Source organism: Sinohyriopsis cumingii, chromosome 5 (assembly GCF_028554795.1).
Source record: "Sinohyriopsis cumingii isolate HCF-2022 chromosome 5, ASM2855479v2, whole genome shotgun sequence".
Classification (NCBI taxonomy): domain Eukaryota; kingdom Metazoa; phylum Mollusca; class Bivalvia; order Unionida; family Unionidae; genus Sinohyriopsis; species Sinohyriopsis cumingii.
The window spans coordinates 104,956,298-104,978,113 of record NC_142965.1 but is presented as its reverse complement, the minus strand read 5'-3'; the positions used below and the strand labels follow the sequence as shown (position 1 = coordinate 104,978,113).

Here is a 21,816-nt window from a genome sequence, read left to right as displayed (position 1 = left end):
GGGAACCGCTAGCGGGGAGAGTGCGAGGCACTCCACGGGTATGTTTGATTTTATTTATCAGATAAGTAAAACCGATCCGGTGTCTGTGTGGTTATTCAGAAGTAGTGAAGATGGAGAATATGATCAGTTTGTGAGACCCGACGGGGAAATATATAGAACAACGGCGTTACAGCAGGAAATGAAAAAACTCGCAGAAAAATATCATGCGGGCAACACTGATACATTACTGACACACTGTTTTACTGTCCCGGGTGTTGCCGCACATGTAGCCCGGGAACGAAATTCATGGAGACCAACTCCGAAAAGTTTTCTTGCGGATATCCAACAGAGCTGTGTTGAATACGGACACGGCGGTTTGTGGAATACTCGATATGATCACCGCGGTATGATATCCGTGGACATGACGGCGTGTTATCCAGGAAGTTTCCTTGGGCGTGGAGAATGCAGCGAATATTTTAAACGGTTTGGCCACGTTACAAACTCGATGACAAGAGTTGCTGTAAACGGACCATTGCCTGATTTTGACTTGACCGGATTTGCTTGTGTGTCGTCGTTTAAATTCGCTAAGGATTTACATCCTGTGTGTTATGTTTGGTTTGGCAGACATTTCGTTGAGAAGCGATGGGCACCGATAGTGTTATTGCGATACATGCTTGACAGTCGAATACTGTTGTCGCTGACGGTCAGCGAAGCGATTATATGTTATTGTCGTCAAACCGAAGTTTGGTTGCCAACTCCAACGCCGGTTACGTTAGAAGAAGTCATCAAAGATTGGTCACGAGAACATCCGGAAACTTCTATCGACGCTATCATCAAGAAAGCTCCTGAAGTACTTAAAAACAAACTCAGAAATGACGAAAGCACAGCAAAAGATCTAGGACGAAGAATAATAGGGAAATTCACTCAAGGTGGAGCGTATGATCATAAACAACATCACAGTCGATTAATCATGGACAAGACTGAATTGGATCTTGTTGTCGCTGATGCAGCCACGAACAACATGTTCTGTAACCGCGAAGATGTGTTTCTGTCAAACGGGGAAAAACTAGGGACTGTTTTTAGTTATATCGACGGAGAATCATCTCAGTACACACATTTGAGATCTTCGATGCTAGTTTATGTATCCATAAATTTGTTGTCGATGATTAATAGATTCCCTGTTGTCGCAGTGAGAGTTGCAACGGATTCATTTTATATTGATAAAAAACACTCAGCGCTGTTGGATAATGTTATATCGGATGATCCATCGTGGGGCTTGTGGAGAATAAAGAATGAAATGTTACAAGGATATTGTGAATCAGCTGACGTTGAAATCGTGGATGAGTATCGCAGCGCAGAAATGTCTTCGACAGTTTCGTTGTCTCCGCCGGTGCACGATCCTGTTACAAGACACAAAACAGTTTATCTGAACGGCCCTGGTGGTTCTGGTAAAACAACTCGGGCGATTGAATTATTTCGCGGTTCTGACTTGGTCGTGCTGACTCCCACACACAGACTTGCCAGGGAGATGAGACAACGGGATGTTAACGCGTGCACGTATCACAGTTTTTTCAAATACAGCGGCGGCACGTGGACACCTGAACGAATGGGTAAGAAATATATTCCCGAGAAAATAATCTGGGATGAGATAGACACTGTGCCGTTAGATATATTAAAACAGTTTCTGGATTGGTTGCTAAAGAAAAATACCGCAGTGGTGATGTGCGGCGATCATGGTCAACCACCGCCATTTACAGGTGAATCTCCACACGAGTGGCTGAAAACTTTTGTAGATTATTATGAGGAAATAACTAACGATCACAGAGCACTCGATGAAACGCTGAAAGAGTTTAAGACACTGATCAGGCTACAAACCAATAAAGTCCAGTGTGAGATAATGCGTGAAATAATTCCAGAGACTTCGCTGAGCGACTTTTGGAAAATGTGGAAACCAAGTGATCTCATAGTGGCAAGTAGAAAGATAGTCAGGGACACACTTCAGCAGCGGTTATTTCAGTTACATCAGAAGAAATTTCCCATGTTGCCAGTGCCGTTGTGTTATAGACCAGCTGATACGCGATTGCAGAATATTGATGTTGATATTCCAGGAAAATCGGAAAAACAAAATTTAGTATTAAATGATATTGTTATCGTTGATGTTGATGCTGTCGAACAGGCACTGAAAATGAGCAAATCCCCGTGGACGCTAGGATACGCTATGACCATCCACAGTTCGCAGGGACTAACTATTTCAGATACAACAGTTTGGATTGTTGATGATCGCATCGAGTGGTCAAATTTAGTTTATTTAGCCGTGTCAAGAGTAAGAAGGATAGCTCAGTTACAAAGAATTGTATTAGATGATGTTATCAACGACAGCATCAACAGATCAATCGCTGATGATACAATAAGAAAGAAATTAGCCGGTTACAAACAGAGCGACAAAAAAAATGGTAGAGAGTTTGATCCCAAACAAAGTTTGGATGTTGAATTTGTAATACAATTACAACAACAGCAGAATAATCACTGTGCGAGTTGTAATTGTTTATTGCTGTGGCAGTATTCGAAAAACGACCCAAGACAATTTACCGTAGATAGAATAGATAGTAGCCTTGGTCATACACGTGAAAATGTGATGTTGACCTGTCTTGAGTGTAACCGACGCAGGGGGGTTGCTGCAGTTATTTAAATGATTGAATCACTTCAGTGCGGATCACTTTAGTGCGGATCACTTTAGTGATCGGGGTGGTAATTGTGTATCCGTGGGAATCACCTGAAGTTGCTCGCGTGTGAATCCACGCTGAGGAGCAGTTAAATCTAATCTGTAGATTGCGTTTCTCCCAGTTGATCTTGTTATGCTGGATATCTTATGTGTAGTAACACTCCATGTGGGATCGGTTGCTCTTTTTTTTCCTCCTTCTAGTTCGCCTGGTTCGTATAAATACCTAACGGTGACATTACCCAGCACTGGCTGCGTTGAAACATGTCCGCGTTCACTGACGCGGGGTATATATTTTTTTGTGATTGCATTTACAGGTCTCATGTTTGTTGTTCTGGTAATTTCATTATTCAGCGCGGCTATCACGTTTGGCAGTCTTGCAACCCATTCACGAGATCTCGTATCGTAAATGAATTCCCTCGCGTACTGGTATCCGAATAATCTCTCAGCGAGTGTTCTATTAAATCGCTCAACAATTGCCTGATCCCGATGAATTTCAGTATGCCCTCGTCGTATAACAACGTTATGCTGCTTTGTCAGTGATGATACCGCGCCCTGAAATTCTTTACCAGGATCAACTTGTAATAATCGGGGCCAGCTTAGAGGTCCTCGCTGATAAATTCGTTTAAACGCAGAGGCAACTTCAGCGGCTGTTTTAGTCGCTAACGGTTCTGCTTCTTTGTATCTACTAGCAACATCAACTACTGTTAGCGCGTATTTGTATGTTTTTCTACGGACAGTATCATGAGGCAGGAATAGTATGTCAGCCTGATGAACTTCATTGGGCACACTAACATCAAAATGTGCAAAGTTGATTTGTCGAGGTGGTGGTAAGTAGATTTGCCATATTGCTTGTTTTGACAGCCATTTTTTGGCAACCTCGCGTGTTACTGATGCCGCGTTGGCGAGTTTATTAATTGCTGAGTTACCTCTCCAGTATCCGATTGGGGAATAATAAATCGCTTGCATTGGAAATGCTTCCATTGTTATTAATTATCCAGCGCCTAATGCTAATTTAGATTTCATCGCTGATCTTACTAACCAATTAGCGAGTGACTCCTTAAATGATTTATTTTTTATGGCGCTTAGTGCATGAATTAATTTCACATCCGCGATATGCCTGTCTTGTAGATCTTTACTTTGATAAGCAACATCATGTATGTGACACGCTGCGTCGATAGCGTTTATCGGATACTCTCCCGGTTTTGGTTTAGATTGTTCATCAAGTCTGATATCTAGTCGTGTCCCTGGACCGCAGTAATTGTATCCTGGGAGATGCTTTTCTCCGGGATACTTTGCCCAGGGAGTTCCGGGGAGCTTTCCAAGTTTGGCTGCAATGTCACCTCCGCTAAATTCTCGCTTTTTTTTTGAAATCTAAATTTTTTTGTGCCACATCGCGCACACTTACCAGAAAGTGCTTGTCTGTTATTTTTTGTTGTAATGGTTGTTATGTCGTTTGTAGGGGTTCGTGCCCGGCACCTCACACAATATAAATCCATAATTATTATTCCTTATATACAAATGGAAATTACAGATTTTTCTGCGACGCGAAGAAAGGAGCCAGTTAAGCATAATTCAGTGCTACCAAACTCTATCAGAATGATCATCATAGGACCGTCAGGATCGGGTAAAACGCAACTGCTGTTGAACATGATAATGAAGTGGATGAAGTGGGATAAGCTGTATTTGGTAGCACCATCTGTAGATGATCAGCGATGCTATGATGTTATAAAAGATTTTAATAAGACTGCAAAAGAGATTAGTGAAGACGGCGAAGATGTTGTTGAAATTATAACTGACATCGAAGAAGCCCCATCCGTTGAGGATCTTGACGGGGATAAAAATAATTTAGTAGTGTATGATGATGTGATGCTGGACAAGCAAAAAAATCCTGCAAGAATATTTTCCCGGGGTCGTCACAAAAACACTGATGTTATTTATGTTACGCAGCGTTACACACAAATTCCAAAAGTAATTCGGGACAATTGTAATCTTCTTGCTGTGTTTAATGGAGTTGATGTTCATACGCTGAGAAATATTCATCAAACCTGGTGTAGCGGCGATATGGATATTAATAAGTTTAAGAATTTCTTTAGTCGCGCTCAAAGAAACCCGCATGGATTTGTGACAATAAATTTACACGACCCGCGGACACGATACCGTATCGGACTTGATACATTGTATGGTTAACATAAAAATGTTTTTCCTTGGAAACTCATTTCCCAGAGCAGCAGAGGGGGGCTGGACCGACCATGGATTTTTCAATGACGACCCCGCCACGGAAACTGTTTCAGATTTATTGAAGTAAACCAAGTTGCCAGCGGAAATGTATTGCATTTTCCCCTGGAAATTCGAAAAATTTCTCGAGGAGAGACTCTCCGAATTTTTGGGGACATTTTTTTTTATTCTATGATCTGAATAGAAGGGTTTATTTCGTCGAAATAAGCCCTCTATCGAGAAATAGTTTCCTGGAAGGGGTTACTTGTAAAACTGTTTTGGTCTGTTCCCCCCCTCTGCTGCTTATTGTAATATGAAAATGTTGGCTCCTGGAATATTCTTTGTTATCTTATATGTCTTGAAAAAATATACATTCTTTTAAAATTATTTCTAAAGGGATGTTTAGAAAAATATAGCTCATCTCATGATATATAATAACTTCTTTATTTGTACACAAGATTTGTCTGACCATTTACACATGTCGGATAATCCTTTAAGTCAGACCACCTCATAATTCAAGACCCCTTTTCTCTGGTCCAGTCATTGGTCGTTTTTTCACTTTTAACTATTTTTTTCAGGCTAACTTCATCATAAAGCTTCTATAAACAAAACATTTTTATTAACTGATCATTTTTAATCTCTCTTCTGTTTTACATTTGATCAAAAACAATATTGAAAACTGTTTCCTGTTTAAATACATTAAGCAAACACATGCTACATTTCACTATTTTAAAATTGCAGAAAACCCCATTTGTAATGATAGTGTGTACAGTTATTGTGTGAATTTTCTGTTGTAATAAGATGTACACATTGGCATTGTGTAGCAACTTTCATTATGTACCAGTGTGTATGGATATAATGGTTTCTGCAAATGATGAATTGAAGAAGGAAAAAAAACAAATGAAATATGTTTCTGCAGTAAAAACAGTGTGAACAATCCACAATTTAAATATTAACAAAAATTACGTTTCTTGAAAAAGCATGAAAATTTATACATGCTAAAAAATACAATTCCTGTGATCATTTATTGTAATGGACATGATACAATCCTTTCTGGTTTCTGTACCATGTAATTTTATATGATAATATTTTTCTTGCATGATTGAATTGTTTGGGATCACTTTTGTTTCATCATATACTCTTATAATGGATTTACTGGATTAAGGAAATAACATTTCATGGCAAGATATTTATATAAGAATTTTTAGCTTTCGAGATTTTATTTTATTTGGATCCCTTTTGCTTCCTTATATATATATATATATATATATATATATATATATATATATATATATATATATATATATATATATATATATACATGAATTGTCTGCATTTAGGGAATAATATTTCATATCAAGTTCTACTATATTATTTATCAATCTGTTACACAGTGCAATGATTGCCCAAGAGATGGAGTGGATGAGAAGACAGTCTGATGCTATTTCCGAGAGGAAAGCTGTTCAACTTGTTCTAGAGGAAATGGTGCTAGATGTGAGTCAATTACTTGCTTTTTTTTTGTTTTAGTACAATGGAGGTTAGATTATATATAAGATTAATAATTTCTGAAACTCATATTGTATGTCATTATTAGGAGTGCCACCAACATATCAGTCTATTGATGAAGTTTAATAGTTTTGTTAATACTATTGGATTTTATTGTGTCTTTTGATTAATGATACCTGAAGATAGATATGCAGTATTGACTATTGAATAAAGTCTAACTTTTGAAATTCCGCAAAGAAAAATAGAAATGTGTTGGAAAACACTTTCCAATTGGATTTGAAAATTAAATTGACATGAACATATGTTTTTTAAACTCATATTGTGTTTAGAAGCAGAGGTTATACTGATAGCCAGGTTAAAATTATTTACTTTATATAGGAAATATGGGCTGAGAGACTGTATTAATTCAGTCATGAATGAAGCCCTTACCTTTCACAATATATATATATATATATATATATATATATATATATATATATACACACACACATACTGATGAAAGTATTATCTTATTTTTATCTTCTGTATTATAAAAATGATGAACTGTATCATTCTGATACTACCTTTTTAAAAGAAAATTGGTTGTTTTTAGTTTTTCTTTTATTTCATATCTTTCCTCCTTTCATCATTTTGTTACATGAACAAAACATTTTGGCATGCATTAAGAGACTTTTCTTATGTAATGTTAGTTTTATACAGTAAATTTTGGATGATATATTAATACAAATTACATATATTTACATGTGCTGTTATTGTTTTTTGACACTGTGTATTTGATGTACTATAATGCAGGAGACAGGGAAAATGATTCAGGATGTGGTACAGGAGATGTCACACATGTATGGGACTTTCAGAAACATGGCAGATGACCTTATTATGTCAACAGTAGAGGTAAAATAGCTAGAAATGTGGTTTATCTCCCATTCCTATATCCTGTATACATTTCATACACATCGTGTGTGCCCATGTGATTATGCCTTCTCACCTACCAGAATTTTCAAAGATTTACTTTGGTTATATAACTCCATGCCATCCTGGTGATAGATCTGCACGGCAGATCTTATCCAGCAAATTTTCCACTGCAGAATTTCAGCAGCAAAGTTTCCACTTTAGATATACTTTAGAAGACATAAGCTTGCATACATTCTGAAGTTGGTTGATGTACAGCATGTGCCATTGACTCCTATGGACTATCTAATCAGTGCATGCCCTTTAAAATGCAACTTTTCTTAATTAGGAAGCTGGATATAGCAAAAACATGGTTAGTGGAGGATGTGAAAATATATTTCCCAATTGTATATTGGGTAGAATAGGAAAAACCCAATCCTTACAAACCTACATCATATTGAAAAATACTTCACCAAATTAAAAATAATAACTACACACCTTGGCAATGTAATAATAGTTGAGAGTATAATGGGAAGATAGATAAACACCAATTTTTAAAAAAAATGGGAGATAACTTTTAAATTGCTGATTATATATCCTCAACTGTTTGAGGTAACTTCATTATATTTTGTCTTGTTACGATGTTTTGAAAAAGAATTTCTCTCTGATTAGCCATTTAACAGCTATCCCCATTTAAAAAAAACAATTAAAATATTGCTGCCCCCCATTCCCTTGACTGTTAATATCTTCTGTACCATTTGAGATAACGTCATGGAACTTAAGCATTAGCTTCATGAGAAGAGATGAATGTCACTTACAAAAATAAGCTTTGTCAGAATGTTATATTAGAGTGGAGATTATTCTGTAAGCACTCGCTTAATGGCGTTTTTTGTTGCATTAAAAGAGTTCAGACATGAAATAACAACCATGATGTGTACCTAGGTTGGACGCTTAATTTTACTATGTTCATTGTGTACTATACAGCCATTGTTAACAAGTCTGAGTGAAATGTTTTCTTCCAACATGATATTGTTTCAAAAGATAAATATTGTCTTATACAACAGAATGTTATCATGGAAATAATATACATCTATTCATTTTAAGTTTCCTATCAAAATCTGAAAGACAATCCATATTTTCCTTCAGAATTGCTTGAAGCCATCTCAACATTAGAACTCCAAATATGGCAGAAATTACCGTAAATATCTAATGGAGATAAATCACTTAGACTGGTTCATGAATTTAACTGTGGAATACCATAACATGAACTGGGATTGTAGGTACTAAGACTCAATGAAGTGAATACAAAATGAGGTTACTAATGTGAAATAAGTAACTGAATAAAACTTAGGTTTAAACAATTTGTAAAACTTGTATGTTGGAGATGCAGAACACTTTATCAGAAATAAAATGCAAATCCAGTTTACTGAAGAAAAAAAACCTCAAAGATAATAAACCACTTGTACATATTTAAAAACTTTATATTTCACAAGTTAATCAACTTTTGTCAGAATAAGAATTGTTTTACAACGACTGATTTGTCTCCCTTTGTAGACTTTACAGATTCAGCATTCAGCGTAAAATAAGTCTGCAATCACATGTTGGTTCATTGTGGCACAGATGACCATTGGTTTTACAAGTATCAAACTGAAACATTAATTAATTCCTCAAACTTTCTCAGGATATTATTACCTTTAACAAGCTCACTTAGGGATCTTCTTGATCACAAGGTGCAAAATTGTCAGCAGTGACAACACCTTCAGTAATCCACCTGATAATAAGGGTAATCAAAATGGTTTCACAGCTTGTGGGTTGACTCTGATCTGATCACCATTTTTTCAGTACAGGTAGAACATTTCTGTTTTTGTTCGATATAATAGAAAAACAAACAACTTTTTTTTATCAGCTAGTAGATCCCCAACTTATGTGGTACAATTTTGTGCTGTTTAAAATTATTGCTCAATTTGACAAAGTGATGTCTGGACTGTTTGGGTTAAGTATGGTACAGAAAAAAATCAGCCTTTGTACTTGAAAAGAAAGACTATTGCATTTGCAGAAGTAATATATGACACAGTATCAAACTACAGGTTTACCGGTCTTTTTTGAGTGGTCTGGAGGTTAGAGCATCTGCCTTGGAAGTGGAAGGTCGTGGGTTCGATCCCCGACTGAGTCTTACCAAAGACTGACAGAAATGGTACTAACAGCTGCCTCACTAGGTGCTCGGCATTAAGAGGTTAGGACTGGTTGGCCTGGTGTCAGGATAATGTCACTTCGTGGAACATCATACTACATGTCTGCTGCATGATGCCTCAGTGCTAGACATCAGTATAAACTGCCACAATGCAGACATCATAGCGATCTGACTGAAATTTTTTTTAAAGCTACATTAATAATCCTAATCACACACACACACACACACACACACACACACTATAATATAAGATGTATTCCTTGCGAACTTTAAATGTTTGTCCATGTGACCCTAGGTATTGATGATATTGGAATACCCTTATATATGCCATATCAAAGAAATTTAGGAGAAATCATTCTTGATCATTTTAGTGAAATAAGAGCCCAGTTAACAGATTAATCATCTGCACAGGATAACCTTTGATTTCAGGCCGTGGCTACAGGCAATGAGAAGGGCCGTGATCCATCAGATTCCACTTACAACCTGGTTACCAAGGGTTACTTCAGTATACAGGAGAACAGGAATAGACAGAGGTAGACACTGACAGTAAAGATACAGTATGGTCTTTTGATGTTATTCTGTTTTAATGGATATTGGCAGGTTATAAAGTGACAAACTAATCTGTGTTTAACTAATTGATCTTTATAATTGTTATAGGGTTCCTTTGTAGTCAAGTGGTCAAAGGCACTTACCATTACAGATCACTGTCATCTCACCTTTGTCTGCATGGGATTGAGTTTTGGCTCAGCCATTGTAGTATGTAACAAAGTTTGCAAGTAGCTTCACATAAGTCATTAGTTCTATCTGGGTTTATTCCTCGGTTCTTCCTTTATCAAATATACATAATGGTTATGTATCTCATGCTAAAAAGTGGCATTAAACCCACACAATCAAACCAAGCTGTAATTGGCATTAAACCCACACAATCAAACCAAGCTGTAGTTTGCATCAAACCCACACAATCAAACCAAGCTGTAATTGGCATTAAACCCACACAATCAAACCAAGCTGTAATTGGCATTAAACCCACACAATCAAACCAAGCTGTAGTTTGCATCAAACCCACACAATCAAACCAAGCTGTAATAGGCATTAAACCCACACAATCAAACCAAGCTGTAATAGGCATTAAACCCACACAGTCAAACCAAGCTGTAATGGGCATTACACCCACACAATCAAACCAAGCTGTAACTGGCATTAAACTCATACAATCAAACCAAGCTGTACTTGTTTCAATACTAGCACTGATAAGAGAAAACTTGTACTTTTGCTGATTTCACACATGCAATGTTTGAAACTCTGCTAAAGTACTATAGATCAGATGGGCCTGAAGCAAATGTAAACTATAGAAAAGAAAAGATTTAAATTTTTGTTTACTTAATATTATTGATAATTGACATACAGATATACACACATATGATGTGTCAATCATTCTCCCATCTCTGCAGCTTTTTATTGCTTGCTCATATCAATTTGGCATTTCCAATTAATGGCTTCGTATATTTAGTTGTTCCAAATGAAACTGGTGCCAATCTGAAACCCAATATGACTGCCACAGCAGCCATCTTGAAAATCTTATCACTTCTCTGGAATGGAATGTCATATCGACATGAACTTTTCACCAAAAGACTTCTTATGGTGTCTAGTTGATCCTAAATGAAAATGTTTGGATGTGAGTCCAACATGGCTGCCACAGCAGCCATCTTGAGAATCTTATCACTACTAGTCCTAAATAGCAAGTCATATTGACATGTTGTATTCACCAGATGACTTTTAATAGTGTTTGCTTGGTCCTAAATGAAAATGGTGCTGATCTCGTTCCTAATATGGCTGCCACAATCTTGTTACCACTTCTTCTCCTGAGTGAATGCTTACATCAGCATCAGTTGTCAACGAAATACTTCTTATGTTGATCCTAAATTAAAATGGTGCTGATCTGAAAACCAATATGTGGCCATCTTGAAAATCTTGTTTTTCACTCCTCTTAAATGTAAGATTATATTGACATTTAATTTTCAATAGAAGAGTTCTTAAGTAGTCTATATGGTCGCTAAAAAAGATAGTTCACAATATGGCTTCCATAGTGGCTATCTTGACAATATTGTTCTACCTTTACTCTTCCCAAATAGATGGTTATATCAATATGGGGATTTCACCAACAGAATTCTTATGATATCTGGTTTGTTCAAAATGAAAATGACTCCAGTCATCCAAGCATTATGGCTGCCATGATGACCATCTTAAAAATCTTGTCGCTTCCTGAATGGATGAACATTATGGGATGAAGTTTTCTCCAAAAGATAGTTATGCCTGCTTTGACTGAAATGAAAATGGTGCCAGGCTGACAACTACAGCAGCTAATTTGGAAATATTATTATTGCTGAAGAATATCAGATATGTTTTCAACACTTGACATTTAAAAGAAAAAAAATAGTCTTATCTTGAATTCCTGGATATTTTTTTTGCCCAGTAGAGCATCAATTCCATATAATGACTCTTGTTTTCTTTCTGTTTATCTCTCCATCCATCTATTACACACACTTTCATTTCTAGAGAAAAAAATCAAGCACTTTAAAAGATATAGATATGAAATTTTGCATACAAATTGGGTTCCTGTTAAAGATGTGCAGTTCATACTAATCTAGTCAAAATGTCATTGTATAAAAAGACTAAAATGATGTTATAATTGTATTTAAATATATGCATCATGCATTACGTTATTATGTTAGCTAATTGATGCATAAGATTATACAGAGAAGTACATGCTGACTCGGACTTCCACTTTTACCCATCTACATTTCATTAGAAGCTAACATGCCAAGTTTCACTGACCCACATTCACCTTGAATATACGCATAATTCCTATCACATCCCTGTATACTTTGAATATATAAACTTGTTATATATGCATCTTTCACAAAGTCTTCTGTCTTCTAACAGAGTGTTTGGCATGGAAGGGGATGTAGATGATTCCATCTTCTTGTTGAAATATATCACTTAAATTGTTAATCATCTACAGTATGTGTAATACATTGGAAGAAGCCCTTATCACACTATGGCAAACATGATCCATTATTAGAATTGAAATTTAGAGTTAGGGGAACAATTCCCCCTCTACTTGAAAAAAATTATAAGATTTTTTAAAAAATGGGGAGATTTGATAAAGCAAGCAAAACTAGGACTTGCAATTATGATGTGTAGTTTAGATACATTTGACTTTTTTAGCACAGTTGTTTTGAGAAATAAATAAGAATCCTGAAATTGTGCATGATTTGGTAAAATTCAAGCAAATCAGATTTTACACTGAACCTATGCCTTTTTTCATTATTACAAATACGTAGAACCATATTGACAACATGACATAATACAGTAAATAAGGATGTTGATAGTGTAATAGTATACAATAAAAATATTGATGCTAGTAAATTAAATGTAACAATGTAACATTATCCAAAATTGAGTTATATAAATATCTGCAGATGTTTTTTTGTTGGCTTTGTTTGTGGTATTTGTCTTGTTCAAAGGCACATTTCTCATTTTCGTAGGCTAGAGGCAGAGTCTCAGGTCTGTACACTCAGACTTGTACTGATATGTCTGACCATGGACCTGTAAAAGACCCTTTAGGAAAGCAGGTCTGTATACTCAGACTTGAACTGATATGTCTGACCTTGGACCTGTAAAAGACCCTTTAGGAAAGCAGGTCTGTATACTCAGACTTGAACTGATATGTCTGACCTTTGACCTGTAAAAGACCCTTTTGAAAGCATACATATAGCAGTCTGATTAATTAAACAGTGATATATCAAATTTAGTATACCAACTTGTATTTTAAAATGTCTCACTTACTCAAATTATAACTTCAAAAATAGAGACATGACTTATTGGTTCAGAAGATTTGCAGTTCAGTGACTGTTGTTACATGTAGTCAGTTCAGTGACTGTTGTTACATGTAGTAATATTACTTGTATTGCTTATGTTGTAGAAAAGATATATGGGATCATTCGCAGCAACTGCTGAACAAACTCGGGAAGAAAAAGATAAAATACAAAAAAGTTGATGAGAAGGGCAGAGAGGTGGTGGTTGAAGAGGAGGAGGAAGAGTAAGTTATGCCATATAAAAGAGTGACTAATATATTCAGTTTCTTCTAATTGACTCCTATTTTAAAGAAAATGGGTGAAGTAATATTTAATAGCTGAGAAATGCAAAGGACAATGATGGTAAGAAAATTAATGTAAAATTTTAGACTAAAACCCTTCAAAGTCTGTCTTGTGACTATCAGTCATGCAGTACACACACCTTGGATTTTAGATTGTTCTACCTTGGTCATTGAGTTATGGGAGAAAGAAGTTCTAAAGGGGTGGGTGCCCACTAAAGCATGTGGATGTCTATGCAATGTTATTAACAGTGTTGCATATTTTATCATGGTTTTATGGCACAACATGTGCTGTTTGCTGTCCCTTGAAGAATCAGCCATCAGGTACCAGTAGAAGTTTGACATTTTGCTTAATAACAAGGTGATAAGCATGTCAGTTTCCTGCATATCATTCAGGAAGTGCTGAACTTCAAGTGTCAGTGTTTTAATAAACATTAACTGCTGAATGAAAAATGTTTTTTCTTATTGCTGCAGTACCAAATACTTTAAAACTCAGATATTTGGTTTGTGAAAATTGAATGTGGACTTTTAATGTGGACAGAAAAGCATTATGATGTTAACATTTTTGCCTAAACCTTTTTTCTAGCAGTATAGAAAGCAAACCATGTGAAATTCATTAATTTTCAATTTTCCAGTTAAGATTTCAACACAGCACATGTTAAAAATTCATCTTTTTGAGCCACATATCACAGACATGCTTTAAAAGACATGCTTTAAAAAAGTCACTACATGATTTCCCCAAAAAAATATATAAACACCTCTATTTTCCATGTGTTTGTGCAAAATTAGTTGATTATAGTGAATTTCCTTGAAATTGAGAGAGATATATTCTGGGTAATCACAGTGACTAATTTGTAACTGGTTACTACTTTGAAAGTAATTACGAGTGATTGTACTTGGCCACTTTTTGGATTGCATGAAACGTAAGCAATGTCCAGATCACTTTGTAATTATTACAAGATTTTAATGAACATGCATGTCTGCTTACAATTTTTACTGTTGTAAAATTTTCTTGAAAAATTAATTAACAACAGGCAAGCAGATAAATCCGGAGGTTTTTGAATGATTTGTGAATTATCTGAAGCTTGCCAGTTGATTATTCATTTTATTTGAGAAAGTTTGCATCAAGAAAGTTTCATTGATTAGCAATATTATGTAAGATGTGCCGAAAAATGTTTGTGGTTTATATATGATATACAGTTCTTTCATTAAATTCTTAATAGCTATATGTTTTATCAATTTAATAAAAATTTCACGAGTTATTTCCAGGAGAACTTTAGCATGTGAAACTTGAACCAGGATCACAGTTTATATACAAACCAACATCCCAAATGGACTGCTTGGGATAGGAGCAGTGGGCTAGTATTTTTTAGACTAAATACCTGAGTTAATGTTTATGAAGCAGCTCTTGAAATAAATAAAAAATCACAACATTTCTCATATTCCTAATTTCATTTTTTGAATAGTTCATGCAAACTATTCCACAAATTGCTTTATCATCTTCACTCATATCAATTTGACTTACTTGCAGTTCCATTTTTTATGTAGCAGAGTCTCTCAGTCTCTGTCATTTTTGGGCCCCGGGCTGAGCAGTCTAAAGCACTCTCCATTACGGACCACTGCCATCTCACCTCTGTCCGCGTGGGTTTGAGTCTTGGATTCGGCCAATGTGGGTATGTGAGAAAGCTTGCCAGTAGCTTCTCGTGGGTCAGTGGTTCTTTCAGGGGTTTTTCTGGGTTCTTCCTCTACCATTAATACTGGCCGCCATGTATAGCCTATCATGTGCTGGAAAATGGCATTAAACCCTACAACAACAACAACAACAACTCTTATCATTTCCACATAACCATGGTAATTAAAATCATTATACCTTTATATTTTTTTGAGATGTAGCTAAATATTCTCATTGGGTTTTTGATGAGTTAAATGTATCATTGATCTCTAGGAATATGTAAGTGCCTTTCAGGGGACTTGTGTTTGAATGTTTTTAGTGCTGATTATGATAATGTTATATTGGTAATGAGACCTCTAAAATTTGAATTGTTACTTGTGATTTTAACAATCTTTCATTATTTTCTCAGTGGATGTTGAATTAGTACAGTCAAATACCAATGTCACAGTTGATAATCGGGTTATGAATGTATAAAACCATGAGAGATAATTTTGTGAATTTATTTTGATTTTTGGCATTGAAGGACTAAAAGCATTATGTATTTTTGCAATTATTTCTTTAATGTAAGTTAGCATTTAGTTAAAAAAAGAGCATTTTTCAATGGTTACTATAGTTCAAAAGACAGGTAAGTACCATACAACCATGTGACTTTCCAGTAGAGTCAGTTGAAGTTAATCCATATAAGCCCTTCATAGACCAGTTATAGAAATCATGAAAACAGCTATATTTAATCCATATTGGATAAATTTGATTGATTAAAAGACCACTGTGGCAATGTTTTTTTTCCACTAAATGCAAGATGTGTGTACTGCAGTGTCATTGTATCATCAAATTATAGAACTTTCTGCATTTAGGTGACATACACTTTGTGCAGGTGGCTTTTGCATCATGCTTTGCTATTTATTTCTTCTCAAGTTGTTTTCCTTGTCAGATTTGCTAAAAGCATTTGATTTTTCACATGACTTACAGTGTTATATTGATTCATGTACTAAATCATAATGTTTCTATGTGTGAAACTTATAATAACACTTAATGACATCATAAATGAGATTTTCAAAAGTCATGTAAGGCTAACATATAATAACTGAGTGATCCTATTTTTCTCATTTACTATACATCAGTTTCCTCTACTATAATTGATTATTTTATGTCATGCTATAAATTAATTATTGTTTCAGTTTCAGCTATTTATTATAATTTCAGATATGATACAAATAGAATGGAGCATTTAATTTTAATTTTTAAGTAAATATGCTATTCTTGGTAACATTTAGACTTAATGCCAATAACAGTTCTATATATTTTTATTTCCAACTTTATTTCATCTAGATAAAAAATATTTATTTGGTAAGTATATACACAGTGGTAGTAGAGGAAGCCAGCACATTCAAGACTATATCATGCTTTAGTTCTTGGGTTAGAGGATACTGTGGCTTCTGTATTTATCTTTGCTGCATTACTTCTGTATAAATCTGTATATCCATCTGATCTCTATCAATTGTAATTCAGTGTCATTTTGTGTATAATTTATGCTATAATTGCTTCTTGAAAGGTTCTGTTAATTATTTCCAATTAAGATCTATTCACATGTAGATTTAGGTAGCTAATGAGTATTCAATGAGATTTGTAAAATTTCTTAAAGAGTTTTGACTTCAAAGGATATTCGTCAACCTGATTTTTTAACATGCAACTACTGAACAAATTTAATTTTTTTAAAAATATGAAAGATAGACACATCATTGCACCATATCAGTCTTTCACAGGAACATGTTGCCATTCATACTTGCCTCATATGTAATTCAAACATTTTAGGATTTCTTTGGAGGCAATTGCCTGGATTATATAGGTGGCAGTCCTCATCATTGTTGATCTTACCATATACACTCATAAGTTGAGTCAAACTGCAAACAACAAAGATGCTGGTCTTCCATTACATAATGTGCCTGCAGGTCAGGGTTGTGTTGTTTGTTCTACCAATTACTCTTAACAAACTGCAAAGACTCAGATCTGTTGGCACATTATGAAACAGAAGATCTGGGTCTGTGCAGTTTGCAGTTGGACTCATAAGCAAATATACATGGTAACACTTCGGAGATGATGAATTGTTATTTGATCCAGGTTTCCACATGAGCCAGTCTGAATTTTCCACAGAATGGAAATGTTATTTCAATGTCGGCATTGGAATGTTGCAATGTTAATACAATTTTACTGAGTCCACCAAGAAGATTAAATTGTTTTCTCTGCCTGTGAGTATATTCAGGTAGCTAAATGCCTTCCAGAACTGCTCAAGATCGGTACAGTCTGGGTCAGTTTTGGGAAGTTCTTTTCTGGGAGTCATTATGTAGTCATTAATTTCCTCTTTCACTGCAGTTACGAATATTAACAATATGAGATAAGAAAACTTATCTAATCAGATTAGTGAGCATTTATTGCACTCCCTGGCATATAATGTTGTTTTTATGTCAGTAAGATTGCTCACATGAAGTATTGATGCATGCATTATACTATCATACCCATTATGTCTTTAAGCCTAATTGCAGACACCTGTGTTGCCCTCATTATCATCAGTATCATCACACTTTAATAATCTGGAAAATGATTGTCACTTACTAACATTATTATAAGACAAAGATAAATACCTCATTTACCTCATGCATTATGGATTAACTCCATAGATAAATATGTACTTGAATGCAGTACTGAAACCCTTAAATGATTTCTCATTATAGTATTTTTAGTGTTGTGTAGGTTGTAACAAAAGAAAACTAGACAAATCTTTGAATTAACTGTGTACATCCATACAATGGCAGTTAGTGACATGTACTTTAGTCTGACTTATTGTCTATGAGAAATGACACTACTGGTATGACCTATACAAATTGGGGAACCAGTAGCTACCTTCATCCTTTGCTTGCTTTCTATTTTGTTTAGAACAGTTTTTACTTTTTAAATGGTTGTGGTTACAGAGGATTAAACAAAGGTCACTGGTGTTTGTCTGTATTTTCAAGATTGGATCATTCATTGAAGCGATGTTTAAAACAATCTGCAATTTGCCTCCAAACATTTTTAAGCTGTCATGTTTATAAACTTCTGGTCGGGGCCCCAAGTGGCCAAGTAGTCTAAAGTGCTCTCCGTTACGGATCACTGCTGTCTCACCTCTGTCTGCGTAGGTTCGAGACTTTGATTTGGCCAATGTGGGTATGTGAGAAAGCTTGCCAGTAGCTTCTCGTGAGTCGTTGGTTCTTTCCGGGGTTTTTCCTGGGTTCTTCCTCCACCATTAATACTGGCCGCCATGTATAGCCTATCGTGTGCTGAAAAATGGCGTTAAACCCTACAACAACAACAACAACAACAAAAACTCCTGGTCATTGGTGTTTATATAAGCTTTTGCAATGTGATTATTCATTGCAGTGTTGAAATGCATAACAGTGCATACCCTTTGGAGAGAATCAGAGTAATGTTAATTGTTTTATGCTGATTGTGCTCTTTAATTACCCTATCATAGTCTAGTGTCTCTAATCCTTTTGGAAATACTTTGATCACACACAGCATAATTCATCTTGACAAACTTAAGACATTTAAGCTAAACCCGCCCTGCCTAAAGAATGAAAGCTACATGTTAACTGATTATGCTGCTTGAAATCAGCAACAAAATTGTCCTGACTTGGTTAAGCTTGTTTGCCCACATGATCACAGGCAATCTTACTGTAAATATACTACATTGGAACCATTGCTAAAAATAAATGGAAAATGTTGACTTTTTCAATAATGACTTTTGAGTACACTGGAGAGTTCAGTGAGTGATGACAGGGACAGGAGACACTCTTCCTCTTAGGAAGAAAAGGAGGTTCACATGTATGTGGAGGATTTGCCAATGAGATGAGTGGTATATAGTGGAACTATCATTAAATTGAATATGTATAGCTCATTGCATTTATTGATCCAACATTTTTGGCTAAGTAGCTTCTACTTCTGCAAAGCCTTATCATATTTATTTTTTGTTCACAACAGGCAGGTTGTGAATCAGGAATTATTTTGTAACAGCCTGGTCAATGTTGGATACTGATTGCTATTGATATGTACAGCCTGGTCACTGTTGGATTGATCCAACATTATTGGCTAAGTAGCTTCTACTTCTGCAAAGCCTTGTCATATTTATTTATTGTTCACAACAGGCAGGTTGTGAATCAGGAATTATTTTGTAACAGCCTGGTCAATGTTGGATACTGATTGCTATTGATATGTACAGCCTGGTCAATGCTGGATACTGATTGGTAATAATATGTACATCCTGGTCAGTGTTGGATACTGATTGCTATTTATATGTACATCCTGGTCAATTTTGGATACTGATTGCTATTGATATGTACAGCCTGGTCAATGTTGGATACTGATTGATCTTGATATGTACAACCTGGTCATTGTCGAATACTGATTTCTATTGATATGTACATCCTGTTCAATGTTGGATATTGATTGCTATTGATATGTACATCCTGGTCAATGTTGGATACTGATTGCTATTGATATGTACAGCCTGGTCAATGTTGGATACTGATTGATCTTGATATGTACAACCTGGTCATTGTCGAATACTGATTTCTATTGATATGTACATCCTGTTCAATGTTGGATATTGATTGCTATTGATATGTACATCCTGGTCAATGTTGGATACTGATTGCTATTGATATGTACAGCCTGGTCAATGTTGGATACTGATTGCTATTGATATGTACAGCCTGGTCAGTGTTGGATACTGATTGCTATTGCTATTTATTGATATGTACAGCCTGGTCAATGTTGGATACTGATTGTTATTGATATGCACAGCCTGGTCAGTGTTGGATGCTGATTGCTATTGATATTTATTGATATGTACAGCCTGGTCAATGTTGGATACTGATTGCTATTTATATGTATATCCTGGTCAATGTTGGATACTGATTGCTATTGATATGTACATCTTTGTCAATGTTGGATACTGATTGCTATTGATATGTACAGCCTGGTCAGTGTTGGATACTGATTGCTATTGATATGTACAGCCTGGTCAGTGTTGGATACTGATTGCTATTGCTATTTATTGATATGTACAGCCTGGTCAATGTTGGATACTGATTGTTATTGATATGTATTGATATGTACAGCCTGGTCAATGTTGGATACTGAGTAATGTTGATATTTATTGATATGTACATCATGTTCATTGTTGGATATTGATTGCTGTTGATATCTATTGATATGTACAGCTGGCCAATGTTGGATAATGATTGCTATTAATATTTATTGATATGTACACCCTGGTCAATGTTGGATACTGATTGCTATTGATATTTATTGATATGTACATCTTTGTCAATGTTGGATACTGATTGCTTTTGGTATATACAGCCTGGTCAGTGTTGGATACTGATTGATATTGCTATTAACTGATATGTAAATATGCATCCACTTATAACTGTCACATGCTTTGACACTTTTTTGATGATTGGGTGATATCCATTTTTTGTTCATTTGCTCATCTGTCTGTCTGTCTGTAACTGTTTCTAAATCATTGGATGGAAATTCACCAAACCTATATTGTTATTACTAAATATAATGCTTGATTTTAGTTTTCTCCTAAGTTAAGAAAAGTGACACATATTCAGATTTCAATAACAAAGAGAGACATGTATGCAAATTTCAATAACAGTTGTATTTTCCAACATTTATCAGCAAATGCATATATATATATATATATATATATATATATATATATATATATATATATATATATATATATATATACACACACACCAGCAAAATGAACTGAAATAACTCATTAGTATGTTGGCATGTCATCAGGTAATATATTGAACTTAAGGTACCCAGGTGCCCATAATTATCTCATACATTTGTTTGATCATAATGTTTTCTCAACTATTTAAACACACTAATAGTAAATTTTATTCTTGTAAATAATTAATTAACTTTTAAAGAGTTTTAAAAATAGAGTCTCATAAAATACTGCTGTTTGGCAAGATTTTTTTGGTTTAGTTGTCTGGAAACAAAAATTATTTTTAATGCATATTTTTAGAGGAATATAACTGAAGGAAAACTAACTAAGAACCAAAAATGACACAGTTTTAGTACATTTAATAATTAAGCATTCATATGTTTTGTTATTGGTTGCAACGTTTTATGACCACATGGAATGTTTTACAAAAATCTGTCTGGCACAGTAATTTTTGTGTAATAATGTTGTGCAAGAGCCTTTGCATATCCCAAATATGTACACTGTATCAGGAATTGAGTTAGGAGCTGTCAGTCACTGTCATGGGAACATGGGAATGGGGAAGAGTATTCAGGGGTTAGAGGATAAAAAATATTACTGTTTCAGATTACTTACTCTTTTCAGATTAAGCAGTGTTTAATAAATCATGTTAGACATTGTATATTAGATCAAACAAATGCAGCTGTTATAGTTGCTTTTTCACTACCTATAC

At 35.1% G+C, this 21,816-nt stretch overlaps 1 protein-coding gene across 2 annotated transcripts in view; it reads left to right on the top strand.

Annotated features, from left to right (window-relative positions):
• Window positions 1–21,816, top strand: part of LOC149799924 (uncharacterized) — a 174,868-nt gene that overhangs the window by 56,412 nt on the left and 96,640 nt on the right. For both annotated transcript variants that reach the window (XM_089959379.1, XM_089959378.1), the window contains exons 9-12: window positions 6,310–6,409; window positions 7,214–7,312; window positions 9,930–10,033; window positions 13,486–13,602. In XM_089959379.1, coding sequence (XP_089815505.1) covers window positions 6,310–6,409; window positions 7,214–7,312; window positions 9,930–10,033; window positions 13,486–13,602 — 420 coding nt within the window. The remainder of the gene's footprint in view (window positions 1–6,309; window positions 6,410–7,213; window positions 7,313–9,929; window positions 10,034–13,485; window positions 13,603–21,816) is intronic.